The 18,130-nt window shown below is 44.6% G+C and overlaps 1 protein-coding gene and 1 non-coding gene across 3 annotated transcripts; one reads left to right on the top strand and one right to left on the bottom strand.

Moving 5' to 3' along the window:
• Nucleotides 1–2,609: 2,609 nt before the first annotated feature.
• Nucleotides 2,610–2,744, bottom strand: LOC146061860 (U11 spliceosomal RNA). Its single transcript, XR_014471304.1, has one exon. It is a non-coding gene; the product is annotated as a U11 spliceosomal RNA (small nuclear RNA).
• A 262-nt stretch (nucleotides 2,745–3,006) lies between these two features.
• On the top strand, nucleotides 3,007–18,030 carry TAF12 (TATA-box binding protein associated factor 12). 2 transcript variants are annotated; one of them, XM_083173338.1, is made up of 7 exons: nucleotides 3,007–3,288; nucleotides 4,854–4,935; nucleotides 12,382–12,639; nucleotides 13,223–13,300; nucleotides 13,387–13,501; nucleotides 16,474–16,562; nucleotides 17,744–18,030. In XM_083173338.1, the coding sequence occupies exons 2-7, from the start codon at nucleotides 4,867–4,869 to the stop codon at nucleotides 17,777–17,779; spliced, it is 645 nt and encodes a 214-aa protein (XP_083029464.1). In that variant the 5' UTR covers nucleotides 3,007–3,288; nucleotides 4,854–4,866; the 3' UTR covers nucleotides 17,780–18,030. The 2 variants fall into 2 exon arrangements, with proteins under 2 accessions (XP_083029464.1, XP_083029465.1); XM_083173339.1 differs by lacking the exon at nucleotides 4,854–4,935 and having other exon boundaries at nucleotides 3,013–3,288.
• Nucleotides 18,031–18,130: the final 100 nt, after the last annotated feature.

Here is an 18,130-nt window from a genome sequence, read left to right as displayed (position 1 = left end):
TAAAGAAGTATCATCCGCCCGGCCGCCTATATTTCATACCAGGCGCCGGGGATGGCTGCTGCTGCCGCCGGGGAGATGTGCATAAGACGCACCAGCCAATCACTGCCGGCGCATCCCCTCCACATACACTGTGATTGGCGGGCGCGTCTTCTACACATCTCCCCGGCGGCAGCAGCAGCAGCCATCCCCGGCGCCTGGTATGTAATATAGGAGGGCGGGCGGGCGGATGATAATACATAAGTAATATAGGGGCGGGCGGCTGATAATAAATCAGTTATATAGCCTGGCGGGCGGGTGGGCAGCTGATTAATCAGTAATATAGCCGGGCGGGTGGCAGGGAAGATGTGCGCCCGCCAATGCTGCTTCTCTCACCCTCCCTTCCCCAGTGACTGACACATCCAGGGGTTGTCATTTACCCCTGGATTCACACCCAAACAGGTTTATGTAATTATGTCTGATTATCATAATCAGACAAAATCACATAAATCTGTTTGGGGGTGACACTGCCACTTTTTCCACTTTTTACGAGTAAATGACAACCCCTGGATTAATGTCAGTCCTGGTGTCTCTGGCCACATGTATATGCCGCTGCCCGGTGTATAATGCCCACGTGTATATGCCACTGCCCTGTGTATAATGCCCATACGTAAATGCCGCTGCCTTGTGTATAATACCCACGCATATATGCCGCTGCCCTGTGTATAATGCCCATGCATATATGCCGCTGCCAGTGTGTATAGTGCCCGGGGGTAACATATAGCAATTTAGGGGGCGCCAAAATGAGATTATATCTTGCCCCCCCCCAACCTAAAAACGTTCCAGCGCCTCTGATATATAGATATATCTATATATCTATATAGATATATATATATATCTATCTATAGATAGATATATATATATCTATATATAGATATCTATAGATATATATCTATAGATATCTATATATATATATATATATCAACAAGGAAAGGCAGGGCTGACCCAGGTTCAGTGTAAATGGTGCAGATACAGGTCCGACCCAGGTCGAAGTGCTGTGTAAATGCAGTATAATGCAGGGTCAGACCCTGGAAACTCCAGCGTTCAAAGACCAGGGTCGGACCAGGGTTTTTGGTGAAAAAGGGGTATTAATGTGTTGTGAGCCCAGCGCTGTCTCTCTCTGTGCCTGCAATTCTAAATGAGTTGCGAGCTCAGCCTCAGCCACTGTCTCACTTCCTGTCTTCCAGCACACTGAGTGGCTGAGACTGTGCAACTCCCTGAGTATGCTGTGAGCCCTGCACTGTCTCTCTGTGCCTGCAAAACCAAATGAGTAGGGAATCGAACCCGAGAGCTAAATCACGGATTCAACACACTCCACTGAGCTGAGCCTGCTGTCTCAACTCATTTCAATCGTTTTGTCCGTGACTGGTGGGGGTGGCTAGTGAATCGCTGCCTCGACTCAGTGACTCGAACCATTAAGCTGAATACATGATTCGAGTTAGTCGCTGTGGCAAGAGCTGAGGCAAAAGCAGCAGCATTATAGCAAAGTAAGCTCAGCCCCTCCTCTCTGAATCGTCAGGCTCTGCAGGAGAAAGGAGAGTGCACTGCAGTAACAGCTGAGTCCAAGTTAAGTCTATGCTGGGAGCCGTGCACTGTCTCCCTGTGCCTGCAATTCCACACTACTCATGAGCCCAGCCACTAACTTATGCTGGGTACACACCAGGACGACTAGGGCCCGATCCCCCTCAATCTAGATCCAATTCCGACCAATTGGATGTAGATTGTGTGCTGATTGGGCCCTTTTCTGTCCTGGTGTGGACCGATACCGATCCGATGCGCGGTCCCGCGGGTCGGTCGGTCGTTATTGAGATCCTACCTGCTGCAGGTAGGATCTCAATGACGACCATACAGCCGGGTGCGGGTCGCCATCAGATCGGACCCGCTCACGGTGCACATCGTGAGCGGGTCGTGCCCCTCGCGTCACCGTGAGCGGGTCGGACGAGCCACTGACGACCCGCTCACGATGTGCATCGTGAGCGGGTCGTCCTGGTGTGTACCCTACATAACTTCCTGTCTGCCGGCACACAGCACACACTGGGGTACAGGGACTCTGCAAGTCCCTGAGTGTGCTGTGTGCCCTGCACTGTCTCCCTGTGCCTGTAATTACATATGAGTAGTGACTCGAGAGCCGAGTCACTGGCTCAACACACTTCACTGAGCCGTGCGGCTCAACTCATTCCAATGAACCGTCTTGCCCATGACTAATGACTAGCAGTGGTTCCCAAACTGTGTGCCGCGGCTCCCTGGGGTGCCTCGGGACACATGCAGGGGTGCCGCGGCTTGGTGGTCCAGGACCAACTCAAACTAATAATGGTTAATTATTTAGGAGCAAAGCCAGTGCTGGTGGCTGCCAATCATAGAATGTGTACAAACAGAAGCAAATCCTGCCCTTTACCACATAACTGCCTCTAAGAATCGCATATAAACCCAATCTAATTAATTTTTTTTGGACCTAGGGGTGCCGTGAAAAAATTCTGATTCTCTAGTGTGCCGTGAATCAATAAAGATTGGGAACTTTTGGACTAGTGTTGTATAGAACTTTAGTTTTCTTCTATATTTGCACAATACATAATTAGGACGCCCGGAGAATCACTCACAAGCAGTCCTGGTAACAAAAATTATGCTTCCGAAATCTCTTGATATCGATTCCGCACCACGGTCCCCTGCAAGGAGCCCATGATGTGCCATGCACGGCACAAGCCCTTTTTAACGGAGGCCTATGCGACAGAGCGACCAGCAGCTACACAGCTGCGCCCTGACTTAGGGCGACCCTGCCCTGTGCCGTGCAGTACTATGCCTGCATACAGAGGGAGTTAAGGGGAACATGTGACACCATGCTATAAAACTCCATCATTGCTACACAGCTACTATAAGCAGGAAGAAAATCTTTGGGACAAAATTAACAATATGTAAATATATGCAAATGAACAAAGCATTATGGGAAGTCAACCAGCGCGCCAGGCTGTCACTCGCTCGCGTAGAATGGAGGGTGATGTGTATAACGGGGTGGGGCCCTTTGGCTGGGATTGCTGACCGTACAGCAGCACATAGCAGCCACGGTAGCTCGCCTCGCTCGTAGTGTGCGTAGTAAAAGGCGTATACAGGGTTACGGCCTTACGGGGGAGGCGACCGGGAGAAAAACAGGAACCTCACCTACTGAGAGGTGACTGCGCATGTGCAGGCACCGGAGCATGCGTGACGTATTTCCGGCGGGTGAGAAAGAGCGGACTAGCGGAGTACGCACGGTAGTAGGTGAGAGCGCTGCCAGCTGTGTCCTGTGTGAGTGTGACCGCCGGTACTAGGAGGCGCTGCTCCGTCCGTCCGTGCGGGCTGGGGAACCCCGTGCTGAGGTCACAGGGCGGCCCTCTGGCTGCCGGTGTTACACCGCTCTCACTGTAGCCCGGATGTGCATAGTAATGTCACACAACAACGTAGTAAGAAGCAGTAAGGATGGGCTGCTGCAAGATCCTGCCCGCTGCTGTCTTGGTTTTAGTTGGTGGAGTCTCTGTTACCTAGGTAGAGAGGCTACAGCAGTCCTCGGTGTTCGTAGGAAGTTAAGGTGGTAATTAGGCTGCACTTCCACATGCAGGAGCTGTCGGCAATACTGGGCAACATTTGTAGAAAAACAACATCGCGTGTGTGTGTGTGTGTGTGTGTGTGTGTGTGTGTGTGTGTGTGTGTGTGTGTGTGTGTATATGTATGTATGTGTGTATATATATGTGTGTGTGTGTGTGTATATGTGTGTGTGTATATATGTGTGTATATATATATATATATATATATATATATATGTGTGTGTGTATATATATTCCAATGGTGGTATGGTTGGCACTCAGACTTTAGCGAATAAAACTTATAGGGGTTGATTTGATTAGCTGTGGATGGTTTGCGAGTGTGAATCATCATGGCATGGGATGCAGTTTATAGTGGATAGAATTCAGTAAAAAGTGCTCGCTGCTCTATAGGGTTGCAAGCAATTTTTGGAGAATTCATCTGCCGAAGGGTGCGAGATTGGGTGCTGTAGCCGTTATATATTATATTATGACTCTGCACTCCTTACTAATAATCATGCTGGGTACCCTCCTTAGTGGTGAATGATTATAAACAGGGTGGCGGCAGCACCCAAGAATGGAGAGACACTTTTTTTTTTTAAGACCCAATTTGATATACTTGAATGGTAGAAAAGAAAAGGCACATGACATTCCCTCTCCTGACTTTCCTAGAGTCCATAGATCATTAGTCAATTTGGCCACTTCTGTGAATGGCACATTTTATTTATTTTTCTTTTAAATCTGCAGTGTGCAAGGTTCACTGACTGCTTATTCCCACCAAGCAATTGTCCCACATATATTTAGCAAATCAGCTTGGGCTGTAGATTTCCAGTGTTTGGTAACAATAAGATGGTTTTCAGACCTTTCAATGAAAGAACAATATTTCCTTTACCTGTTACTAGTAAAAATGAGAACCTTTGAATTAAATTCCTACTTTCAAAAATATCTCTCTCCAATGTATGGGTGTATTTGAGAACCGTTAAATCCTTTTTATGTCTGGTTACTGATGTTTTGGCCCCAATTACTCCTTTTCTTTTTGTTTATTTTTTGTGCAAGAACTGACACAAAGTGGGTTTTGAACAGATTGATAGTGTTCCAAAAAAATGTAAACTTCTTCTCTTAAAAATGTTGTATGCTAATTTTGTTTAGTCGGATTTAGGTTTTGACCAATCATCTGTTTTCTTCCTATAAATGTTGCCCAGTATGTTTTGCTTGTCTCTTGCACACCCACATTTTGTACAAACCTTATGCTGTTGTTGTCCGCAGAAGGCCGGTGACCATGACGTGTTTGCTCAGCGGTCCCACCGCCGTGTGCGATGTCATTACAGAGCTAGATACTCAGCTGGCTGTAAGTAAGAAGCGTGTGAGCATGAGCCACTGTATAGTGATACCTAGTATCTCTATGCTGTACAGCCTTATTAACCAACCACAGTGCAATAATGTGTGTATACTAAAATGAACATGCTTCACTATATATTTATGCTGAGTATCTGCCATAGTGCACCATGCTATTGTGTTACTACACCCAGTATCACCATTGCTTTAAGGTGAACTATATCATTTAATAAGTGTACGGTTAATATAAACTACAACACAATTTTTAAACTGTGCATAATTACATCAATACTGACAAGAATAGGATTTTACCTTCTTGAACGAGAATACTGTAGATACCTTCTCTTTTAATTTGTATAACCAAGTCTTTACATTTAATAAAGGGTATGCATCTGCACCTGACTACATATTGAACAGATTAGTAAACAGGCAACATATAGGGCCCTTATTCTGGTTGGTGCGGATATATCGGCGTGCGTTCGGCCCGCCGATGTTTTTTGTTTGCTCATGTGCAGAGGCGTCTCTGCGCATGTGCGAGCGGGGCGTACGGCCAAATCCCGCATGATATGTGAACACTCCGAACAGGGGGTGGAGAGGGGCGTGAAGGGCTATTTGGGCTCATTACCATATGCATACGCCCCGTGTTTCATGGGCGTTCCCATGAAAACGCTGGGCGTACGTATGGTAATGCGGCTGTGACGCACGTGTAGGGGGCGGACATATGACATCGCCGAATGTCAGCTGCCCGCCCAGATCCCTGCTTTTGCACGGAGAAATGTCCGTGTGGTCTGAGGTTGCGGGAGCTGGTGGAGCACTCGGTCCTGCATTTGATGGTCTGCGACCATCGAATGATGGGGCAGGTTCCCTTAGATGGAGGCGTATTCCGTGTAAAATACACGTGCGGTCCGTTCGGCCAGCTTCTTACCGCGTACGGACGGAGTTGGCGATCCGTATGGAAGGCGGGGTTTCGCACGCACGGTCCTGGCCGCATAATCGGATCCGGCCGCACCGACCAGAATAAGGCCCATAGTTATTCATAACTTACATTTTTGGTATAAAGCTCTTTATAGTTTATATATTCTCCTTTGACACATGCATGAAGTTGGCCGTTGTCTGGGTAGGTATTTGGCAGTGTGGACATTGCATGTACTGGCAGCAACATTCCCTCGCATCCTGGAAAACTTGTTACTACATAAGTAGACTTTATATATTTACCAAATGATAGTGATACCCCTTTCAGACTGCACTTTTTACCCGGTATTTTGCAGTTTTTTTTACAGTTTCAAAAACGGTGATATGAGCAGTCTGAAAGGCGCAGAGTGAATTTACCGGTTCTATAATACTGGTATTGCTAAACGGTAATAAAGCAGTGTTTTACCCGTTTCAGAGACTTTTTTTTTTCTTCTTTCATCCACTGTTTTCTATGGGTTTAAACAAGTTCAATGTTGTGAAGGGACAAAAACGGCATTGAAATACCGTTTAAATATATGCGGTGTGAAAGGGGTTTTAGCTGTCTGACCCGTTTTTAGAAACGTTTAAAAATATCGGGTCCATGCCGTTTTTGGGGTGTGAAAGCAGCATGATTGGTTTCACAGAGTCTTCAGTGCATATGTTAACCCACAGTGACAGTAAAATAGAAATGCAAAAGTGACTGTTTTATAACCAGGGTTTGAAATGTATGTTTTGCTGTTAATACATTTTAGGGGGAATTAAATTGTATATTCTCCATGACCACCACTAGATTGTGCCTGACAGAGCAAGTAAATTATTACTTCATTTGGGTGTGAGTATTGCAGGAGATGCATTTCTGCTTGCGGCAGCAATGTGCAAAAACACTGGTTTGGGTGCCCTCAGCAGGACTTTAGATGCATTTTTCTACTACGGTAAGCGCTGCGGAATATGTATGCGCTATATAAGAAACTGTAAGAAATAAATACATGCTAAACCTGGTCTAATAAGTGTGATAATTAATCAGTGCCTGGAATAATTGAATTGCTCCTTTAGGCGCCCATTAATTATCATGTCTGTTAAAACTGTTGAATTGCCTCTATACACTGAGATGAGTATTTTGCGGAAGCTGTATCATTGTAAATTTTTTAACTTGCATGACATGTACACTGCAGTCTAAAGCTGTGTAAACACGGGGGCAATATATTGCTAGTAATAGCCAGAGATGGAAGGAAACCCCTGCCGGGGGAGCTGCAAATGGAATCAGCTGGTCGCAGGAGCAAGCTCCTGTGACCAGTGATCATAAGGGGGCTAAAAACGGGAGCGCGCACCCAGCGATTTATCACCGGTGCACACTCCAATCGCTGGCAATATAGTCGCTCAGCAACCATATTGCCAGCGATTATAGCCCGTGTGTACGCACCTTAAAGGTGCCAACACACAGTACATTTTCTGCTAGATGTTTTTTGTACTAGATTGCATCGCATCTAATGCAAGCAATATGCTACAACAACCTACGATTTGAACTAGATGTGATTTAGCACAAAAAGTACTGCCTGCACATACTTTTTTTGGCTAGCAATATGAACTACGCGGGAGTGTGCATCTTATTGCAAAGCCCAAAGAAACAAACTAAAAAGTTCAAATGGCATCCTAGAATTGCGCCTTGTGTTGGAAATTCAGTTCCGGGACTGGCCCCTTTCCACAGGCTCTGACCTGGATTATTCCAGGGTGGGGTAGTGCAACAGCAGTACAGATTATGTCACGTTGTGCAACCCCAAATCAGTGTCCGTCCTGCAGAAATCAGCGTCTCTGTGGATCTCTCTGGTTTGTAAATGGGAGCGGGGTCTGGTGACCTGGTTTATCCATTTTCCCTGCCTTTTAACCTGGGTCCTTCCTGGGACCAACCCTGCAATCTAGCCTGGATTGGATTCCAGGTCACTGGACCAGAATTAACTCTTTTCCACAGAGCAACGGCCCTGGTTATCACTGCTATAACCCGGGTTTTAGCAGCAGTGGAAAAAGGGTATAAGAGGAATTGCAGTGTAGGAAGTTTCCTCTACCATAGCAGATGCTGGTACACTTAAGCCTCGTACACACAGGGCAATTTCAGTCATAATCAGGGGGGTTATGGCTACCGAGCGATCATAACGAGGTGTGTACGGGGCAACTGTCGCGCTCCCACAACCAGCCCTGGGGTGGTTGCTGGTCAGAGGAGCATGCTCCTGCAACCAGCAACTTCCCCCTTCAGAGAGTTTCCCTTTAATCAGCGAACATCTCTGGTAGCTGATGAAAATGGGACACTGAGAAATATATTGCTCAGCAATCATATTGCTCTGTGTGTACGGAGCGTTAGAATATTTTGCTGTGCTTTGATTATGTTTTTATTTTTGCATAGAATTTGATTATAGACCTTTTTATGAAAAACTTCAATGTGCTACCTCCTCTTGCTTAGGCACAATATAAGATTCTTTCAAATCTTTCTGATTTAAACAAATCAGAATCAACCATTTGCTCCCAAAAGCCAGAAAATGGTCAAAAAGGGTTGTTCAGATAAACTGATTAAATTAAATGAATTTAACCATATTGGGTGAATCTCCATATTTTTTTTTGTTGGTTTCCAGTGTTTGCGGACAAATGTTAAATGTCTTTTGCTACCATACATCACAAGATTTCCGTTCCAACCAGGAAGATTGGGGTGCTAATCTAAAGGTGCTTACTCATTGGGTGATTTGCAGCACCTCCAATTTCATTAACGCTATCAGCGGTGCCAAGGGACAAATTATATAGTGCTAAATACATTAATTATATCTTTTAGTGACCTCACCGGGACCCCAGCCGAACATGCAGCTGCTGATGATACTATCAGGTTGAGCTGCTTGCAGATGTCTGGGTGGGGGTCTTTAACATCCCGCTGGAGCGTGAATTGTTCATCACTTGGAGCATACACATTGGGTGATATTTTGTATGATCTAATATAAAAGGTCCAAAATGACTGCACCTGGGACTATGTTGCACTGCAGGTGGGCAGATATAACATGTGCAGAGAGATTACATTTGGGTGGGGTCTGTCCGAACTGAAATCTAAATTGCAGTGGAAAATAAAGCTGACTGATATTTGTGGGCTACATCCATAAGCAGCCAGTATTTTGCCTGCACAGAAAATATATCTAAATGTATTTGCTCCTTTTGAATTGAACAAGGTTTGTTTCCCATACAAAGTTATGGCCCCCATACATTAGGACCCAATTCTCATTTGAGCCGCCCGGCAGCTTCCCAGGAGCTTTACGTACAATTTGGCACTTGATGTGCACGTTTTTACATGTGATAAATCGGATGCGATTTATCACATGTGACCGGGGAGCTGCGGTGAGGCGCATGGCAGGTGCTGAGCGGCAGCGGGCGGTGATCAGCGCCAAGTATCAAAATAAAAGTGTCAAATGGCTGGCTGGCCTCTGATTGGCTGAGAGAGCTCTCAGCCAATTCGAGTCCGGCTAGTCATTTGACACTGTTTTCTAACATTCTAATAACCGCCGCTGCCCTGCGTGCCTGTCCTTATGTTCAGCACCCGCCTCCTGCCCCACTTAACCTCACGCTGTCGCTCAGCACCCCCTGTCTGGAGGTAGGATATGCAGAAAGGTGTGCACCAGCAGTGCGGTACCGCTGGCACACACCTTGGAATCTGACCGCATACATTGCGGGTGCTGAAAAGCACCAGCGATGTGCCGCTGATGGGTCCAATCCAACAGATTGAACCTGCAGCAGGTTCAATCTGTCGGGTCTGACCCGATGCACACAGGTCTATGGTCTCTGCATCGGGTGGGATGAGTTGTCAAACACATCCGATTTGGGCCAATTGTTCTGCCTGATCCATCAGAATTGGGCAAAATCAGCCCAAATTGGATAAGTGTATGCGGCCCTCCTACTTGCTTTATTTCCAAATCAGGCCCTGAGAGCAGAGGCAGCTGCTTGTCGGTAGTAATAGAAGTGCCATTAGTAGCCTAGCAAAAGGGTTGCAACAAATTCATAGCATTGTAAGATGCTTTATTTAATTATTTAATGTATGTATGTTAATACAGTGTGTGTGTGTGTGTGTGTGTGTGTGTGTGTATTTAATTATAGATGTGTAGCTCTATCTATATATCTATTAGTGCTGGGCAGAGTATCGTGCTATTATCACATCAACACCGCAGTATTATAGCGCTGATAAAAATGTTTTGAAAGCGTTAATGAGTTGGAGGGGAGCGGTATCGCGGAGGCACATTGTCTCTGACAGCATTACAGCGACCCTGTGCCCCTCCAAAAATGTCGAAGACACTCTATATCTACTCCTGTACCTCTAGTGTCGGACGGGCGCAGGGTCTCTAATGCTGTCAAAGACTGCACCTCCGCAGTGCCTCTCCTCCCCACAATAAAATCATTTACCTCCCCCTGCGGCAGTGATCATTTACTTTTCCCTGCGGTAATGAGCATGTAATCTCCTTGGCAACAGTGATAAAACATTGACCATGATGCTGTATTAAATTGTTTATTTATTAATTGATTTTAGAATGCTGCTGCTGTTTTCTTGTTTTATCTATCGATCTATCTAGTATATAGACTAGCTCAGTAGATAGATATTGGGGTGCTGGATGACTGGCTGACTGTTGGGATCCCAACAGTCAGTAACCCTGACGTCAAGATTCCGACAGTCAGGATCCCAACCAACAGGAGCTATTCTCCCACGTGGGATCCAGGACCCCCATAGAGGCAGAATAGAACCTGTGGCGAGAGGAGCGAGGCTTTTTTTTGTGATTGCCTCTCTGTCGGAGTACCGGCGGCCAGGATTCCGATGTCCATATACTGACAATAGATCTCACGGTTGTTGGCTAGTTATACCACACGCAGATATTATGTATATCATTTTTGGATCTATTTACACTTAGGGCCTTATTCTGGTTGGTTCGGTCGGATGTGTGTTTTCGGACAGGAACCTAGTGTTCTTAGCCCCAACCCACAGCTAATTAAATCGGCCCGTTTATATAATATGAGAACCAGTTTTTAATTTTGCAGATCATTTCTTAAATAGACTTTTCCTAAGAAAAGTCAGTTTCAAGTAAATTGTATGTTACATTGTCACAATTATTGTCAGATAGTGCCTATTTTTCTGGAGACCATATGCAAGTGAGCTATAGGCATACAGTTGCATACAACATGGCATTAGCACTGGAGACTAATTTGTGATCATTAGCAAGTAGTGAGATAGATGAGCATTGGGCAGTGTGCTGGTTTAACACAACTGGTCTCTATAGTCTTAGGCCAGGTACACACCAGAACGATCCTGATTGTTAGCAGATTGTTAGCAGATTGTGTGATTTTCGCACGATCTGTTGGAGCACACAATCTGCTAACAATCTGCTAACGATCTGCATCCAATTTGATCCCAATCCGATCTGAGTCTGTATCCAGTTGAATGGATCTTTTACAGATCCTCACTGCAGCAGGTAGGATCTGTAAAACGACCAAACGACAGCGGGGACGCGCATCGGATTGGAATCGGATCGGAATTGGACTTAAACATGCCCAATCTACATACAATCTGCATCCAATCGGTCGGAATTGGATCCAGATTGATGGAATTGAGCCCTAATCGTTCTGGTGTGTACCCCCCCTTACTGTTCAGCCTGTGTGAAAAAGTAGGGCTTATGGTGCTGTGCAGACTTCAGATACAGAGGTAGTTCTATAAAGCAGTGACAAGGGAGGAGAAGTGATACAGTGCCTGGTACTTTATCACCAGCCAATTAGCTCCAAACAGTCCCTTTTTAAACCCACCCTGTAACTTAAGTCAGGAGCTGATTGGCCATTGATAACATACCAGGCACTGTATCACTTCTCCTCCGTTATCACTGCTTCATACATCTACCCCACAGTTATTTATATAGTGCAGGCATATTTACAGAGAATATTTGAACTATCACATAATTTGATGTGAGTTAATGAGTTGGAAGTAACAGTGTTCCCATTCTAGTTAATTTATCCCAAATATGATGGTTTTTATTTTAAATGGTAGTTCCTTAAATAATTGCAGAGTAGCCAATGAGTCCTGGGAAAACAAATCCTGAGTCATAATAATGGAATATTAAATTGTGCACAATATAGGCATATTCAAATATTCACATGTAAATGGCGCTGTGCGTCTGAGTCCCCTTGCGGGGCTCGCTTCACTCGCCCACGCTGCGGGCTCGGTGGCTCGCTACCTTGCCACGCTATCTAAAATCAACTCCATGCCAACATGGATAGTGGGGGTATGAACTATCCATGTTGGCATGGAGTTAAGTTAGTTTATTTTAGATAGTTTACCGAGCGTAGAAACCGGAAGTAGCATGTCGCCATGTACCTATAATTTTATTTTTAGCTGTGAGACGACCATGTTTTGCTGCTACCTGCTCTAAAGATTTATTTATACCAAGAAAGTTGCTCTTCTCTGAGCGTAACCGTTCATGCCACAATAATCTTTTTATGTCCACAACAGCTTCTTGGGCCTGGGCCCCACACTCCGAAGCAGCGATCTGACGTATCCCGATTGAGTGAGCTAAGGGGAAAAGCACTCCAGATTATGAACCAATTTGGAGCTTCCACGCTCATCAACCTGTCCAGCTTCTCCTCTCCCACCTCCATGTCTACCTCAACCACAGTAAAACAGGAGCAAACCATGCCTAACAGTACTGTGAGTAACAAAGTGTCTGGCACTGCTTCAGGAGGAGGCCGTGCAAGTCCCGATGCTAACCAGGTGAGTGTACCTCAAGCATAAGCGGGGTACATGAAATTTTGTATAACAATGTTCTTCACTGTGGAGAAGTGTGTTTAAATATTTTTAATGATTAAGAATTTGCAGCTACTGCTAGAAATAATTCTAAATTCCACTAAAATGGAATAAAACCTTACACTATGGCTGCTTTAATTCCATTTATACTTCCGGTTTCCCCAGTTCTCATCCTGCTTATTTTTATTATTGTAGTTCATCTGCAATAAGCTACTTTGCAATAATGACAATTTTCACTTGGCTGAGGCATCTTGTTTCCTTATATATGGGAGAAACTGTACAATCTCATGATTCATTCAAAGCGTTTGAATGTATAACAAACTGGAAGAAAAATTGACTTGAGTATAATGTTTTGTCGGCCCTTGCCAGTGATGCATATTTAATGGATCTTCTCACAAGAGTACGTGGTTAATAATTTACCTGTCTACAGTCTAATATATGAAATGTACACAAGAGAAATCGTAAGATGGGTTCCGCTATCTTGGATACAAGGATTACTAACTAAACGGTGAAGGCAATTATCCTAATTATTTCCATTTCTACCTGGCAGGTTCTGACCAAGAAGAAGCTTCATGATTTGGTCAGAGAAGTGGACCCAAATGAACAGCTGGATGAAGATGTGGAGGAGGTGAGCAGAAATCTACATAAAAAAAAAAAAAAGGAACTTTCTCTTCTCGTTAGTTTTGGTGATTTTATGATTTCTTTCCTTTGTAGATGCTGCTGCAAATAGCAGATGATTTCATTGAGAGCGTGGTCTCTGCAGCCTGCCAGTTAGCACGGCATCGCAAATCAAACACCCTGGAAGTTAAGGATGTACAGCTTCATCTAGGTATATGTTCCTTATTTTGTATAACAGTTCTATATTATTTTGTTTTATTATTTCATGCCGAACTTTTGAATTGACCAAATCTAATGACCTCAAATAACTTGGTGATGTGTTGTATCTGGGGAGTATAGAGGAGCATTTAACTACCCTGATGGTAGATGTTTAAGTATGGGTATAAGAAACCCTGGCTCTAATTCATGTTGGCTCGGTAAGCCGCAGGGACACAACGCTGACCATGTAGCATAGCGTGCCACAGTGAAACTACCCATGTACCAAAAGAAAACGTGGTACTTGTGGATTATCACGGCTCCCATCACATACCATATATAGTGGCATGCGATGGGATGCGATTTTTGCAGGTTTTTAACGTTTTTTACAAAATCGCATGCGATTTGATCGCATGCGATTTTTAACAGAAAAGCATCCAAATGCATTGAAATTATTATGAAACATGTTCAATGGCCCCAAAATGGCATTTTTGAGGCTGTACCACCCCCACTATCAACGCGAACCCGAAGCGTGGCGAGGCGGTACGCGTCCTACGACCTTTTCATACCCCCACTATCCACGTCGGTGTGGAGTTGAGAATAGAAAGTGTGGCGAGCCACCGAGCCCGAAGCGTGGTGAGCGCAGCGAGCCCCGCGAGGGGACGCGGATACCTTCACAGGTATCCGCGTCCCCTCGCGGGCTTCACAGGTGTCCGCTCGCCACGCTTCGGGCTCGCTGCGCTCGCCACACTTTCTATTCTCAACTCCATACAGTTGAGGCTGTACCACCCCCACTATCAACGCAAACCCGAAGCGTGGCGAGCGCAGCGGTATGCGTCCTATGACCTTTTCATACCCCCACTATCCACGTCGGTATGGAGTTGAGAATAGAAAGTGTGGCGAGCGCAGCGAGCGGACACCTGTGAAGCCCGCGAGGGGACGCGGATACCTGTGAAGGTATCTGCGTCCCCTCGCGGGGCTTGCTGCGCTCACCATGCTTCGGGCTCGGTGGCTTGCTGCGCTCGCCACACTTTGTATTCTCAACTCCACACCGACGTGGATAGTGGGGGTATGAAAAGGTCGTAGGACGCGTACCGCCGCCCCTCGCGGGCTCGCTGCGCTTCGGGTTCGCGTTGATAGTGGGGGTGGTACAGCCTCAAAAATGCCATTTGGGGGCCATTGAACATGTTTCATACTAATTTCAATGCATTTGGATGCTTTGCTGTTAAAAATCGAATGCGTTATAAAAACCTAAACATTGCTTTAGATAAACACGTACAATGCAGGATGGTGAGCAATTGCATAAATAATGGTGGCTGCTGGAATCAATGGTAACAGTTGGAAATAAGTCAACCATTGGCGTTAGCCCAAATGTTTTTTCTTGGTACACAATGATCGATATATGGTTAGCGACACCTCATCTACATGCAGCTGAATCAGACAATATTGTCAGCAATCACATGAACTGAGCTGGGTTCCCGGTGACGCCATTGGCCAATATCGTTCAGTATGTATGCACTAAATCATCCTCCTGCAGCATTGCAGATAGATCGCCAAGTGTGTGCGCGCAGCTTTATACTGGTTTAAGTTGGAGTTTGTTGACCGTTTATAAAGCATTTAACCCAGCATAAGTATGAGGGAAATAGTTATCAGTTCTTATAAAGGGGGAGTCCTGTTAGCAAAGCAGTCGTTTGCATGTGAAGGTAGTCACTGGGAGCCATTGCAGGAGGGTGCTTTTTTGCAGATCCATTAATCATGCCACCATTTCCAACTTATTTGGAACACCGTACCTATAGCATTCATGGATCCCCAGAGACTGTCTTTACATGCAAAGGACTCCCCCTTAATAAGAACTGATAATTATAATCCTTCCTTTATCTATATTGTTGCCGAATGGCTACAACTATTTCAGGATAATTATTATTTTTTGTCATCTTGCTGTAAATCTGTCAAAATTCAGACATTGTGGCCATTTGGCATCATCAGATCGACCATTACTACCTCGTCATGAATTGATGGTCAATTTTTCTTTATGCTGCTTTGTGTATTTGAATGTATACCTTTTTTACATTTATCTGACCCACAATCTTGCCTGAATTTTGTATATATTCTATATAATGACTCATGTACATGTACCCATTGCTGTGGTGGTCCAAGCTTTTCTAGTGTGTGTGTGTGTGTGTGTGTGTGTGTGTGTGTGTGTATATATAATTGTACTAGGAAAGCATTAAGAGGCACTGTAGCCTCTCCTCACAGCTGATGGTTTTTGGAATGGTCAGGGCTACAGCGAGGGAATTTATTTGTACATTTGAAATGGAAACATAGTCCGCAATGAGCAAACAAAAGTGAAGCTAGAAGATGGTCGCTGGAAACGGACAAGTATGAAAAACTCCCTGTGCCACTATAAACAAGTTGCGTGACATTTGGCTGCCACTTGTGAATACTAGAAACCATATTAAATACAGCATACAAATAGAATACAAAAAAAAAAAATTTTATTAGAACAAATTTTACCAAAAAGCACTTATCTAGCTACTTCTGTACACAAGTGCACTGTGGGCGATGCTATCTTCCCCAAGACATACAATTTCGAATGTCATTTCTAACAAGAATGTAGAAAAACAAAGGACTTGTAAATGTCATAATCCTATCAGTTACACTACATCATAAGTGTTCCTGCTGTCATCCAAATGGCATCTCTTACATGGGCAGTAGCATTAGAAAAACCCAGTGTGCCAATTAGATCTGCATAACGCCAGTGTAATTGTGACCAGCATCATCATCAATCACTGCATTAGATGTGTGTTATATCTTCAGGGCACTCCAGATTCCAGGATTTCTTATGCTCTTTGAAGCTGTGTGATTGTTTCTTGGTAAACAAGAATTGAATGTTTACCTTTGGTGGGTGCAATGTGCCAGAATAGTAGATTTAGGTTTAAATGTTATAGATGTGCCAGAAATAAGTTTAACATTCTTCTCCAATCTCAGACAGACAATGGAATATGTGGATTCCCGGGTTTGGATCAGAAGAGATCAGGCCATATAAAAAAGCATGTACAACTGAGGCTCACAAACAGGTAACACGATTGTCTCTCTCCCTTTAAAGTATCAGAGCATACCTGGTTATTACCAACTCTAAAGGATTGCATAGTCATCCTGTCTACACACAGTAAGAGTTTTTAGATGCTATGACCAATCGGAACGACCAGTCATTTAACAACTTATCCAGTGTAGGCATGATGATAATCCATTGCTTCTGCCTGCGGGTCGCTCACCGAGCCTGCTGATCTCTTCAGCAAGCGGAAAGGTGAATGGCCACTCGTGCTGCTGAACGATGTGGCCATGGCAGCAGCAGCATCTCCCTGAAAACAAATTTTGTAATTTATTTTGACAAAATATGGTGTGCAACCTGTTTTATATTTTCAGTCCTATGTTTAAACTTTACCAACATCCAGCATTTATCTTGATCTTCTGTGAACATAATCCATAGCATTCTCTTTAACTGTCCCATGATGAACTATTCTCTTCTAGTGGATCCAAAGGAAAGGGTTTAAGTGGGTATGGAAGGCAGATGATCATTCCATTGAGAAGTGAAAGTAAATTTTCTTAAATGGGGAATTATCCTGTTGAAAGACCTAAATGTTAATTATGGGCACATTTGGGTCACATCACTTTTTTATTTTTTAAACTGTTCTAGTAAGGCAGGGGTGGGGAACCTGGGTGCCGAACGACTCACCGTCAGTCGGGATTCTGACAGTCATTACCCCGACGTCGGAATCCCGACTGTTCCCTCGTGGGGGTCCATGACCCCCATAGAGGGAGAATAAAATAGGTGGTGAGCGCATTGTGCTCCCCCCTGCTGTGCGTCGGGATTCCGATGTCGGGCTAATGACTGTCGGAATCCCGCCTGTCGGTGTGTTATACCACACCCGGGGAACATTTGGCCCTCCAGCTTCCTAGCATGCCCTGCAACAGTTCTAGCATGGCCAAATAGCAAAACTGTAGCAGGGCTACTGGGATGTGTAGTTCATCAACAGTTGGCGGGCCAAAGGTTCCCCATCCCTGCTGTAAAGTAAAACTTTCATGTACTTTCTAGCCATACATTACAGCAAATATGTAGGCAAGGATAAGAAAACATTATGTAATTGTTGCTACTTTCAGATAATGAAACCTTTTACTTTTGAAATTCAACGCTACGTGTCACCTCCTTGACAATTGCTATATCAGTGTTTGCCTAATATACTTCTGTCTTCCGCAGAGAATGGCTTTAATTAAGAAAACCCAGAAGAAGTAATCTTACTGGCAGGTGCATATATGCTTGGCACTCCTATTTGGACTCCTTCCTTCAGCAGGAAACTAGTGCAGACACCACCTCTTCAGAGAAGAGCCTAATTGCTGGGGCAGAGACCACACAGCTAGTAATGTGGACTTGCTTTTATTAGTCCTGCATTACAGAACCCTCTTGACGGGGAATGTGTTAAACTGTCTTTACCTTTTGTATATATGAAAGAAAGGGACTCGTTTGATTAAAGATTATTAATGTAATGACTGCTTCTGCTGGATCTTTATGTGGATTTATCACAGATATAAAACACTGTTTCAGGAAAAAGTTGGAAAGCCATGTTGTGTGCTTACTGTAATGCTG

This window comes from Crinia signifera, chromosome 2, assembly GCF_055691185.1.
Source record: "Crinia signifera chromosome 2, ASM5569118v1, whole genome shotgun sequence".
NCBI classification, from domain to species: domain Eukaryota; kingdom Metazoa; phylum Chordata; class Amphibia; order Anura; family Myobatrachidae; genus Crinia; species Crinia signifera.
Note: the sequence above shows the minus strand (reverse complement) of the source record. Positions and strands in the feature narration are given on the sequence as shown.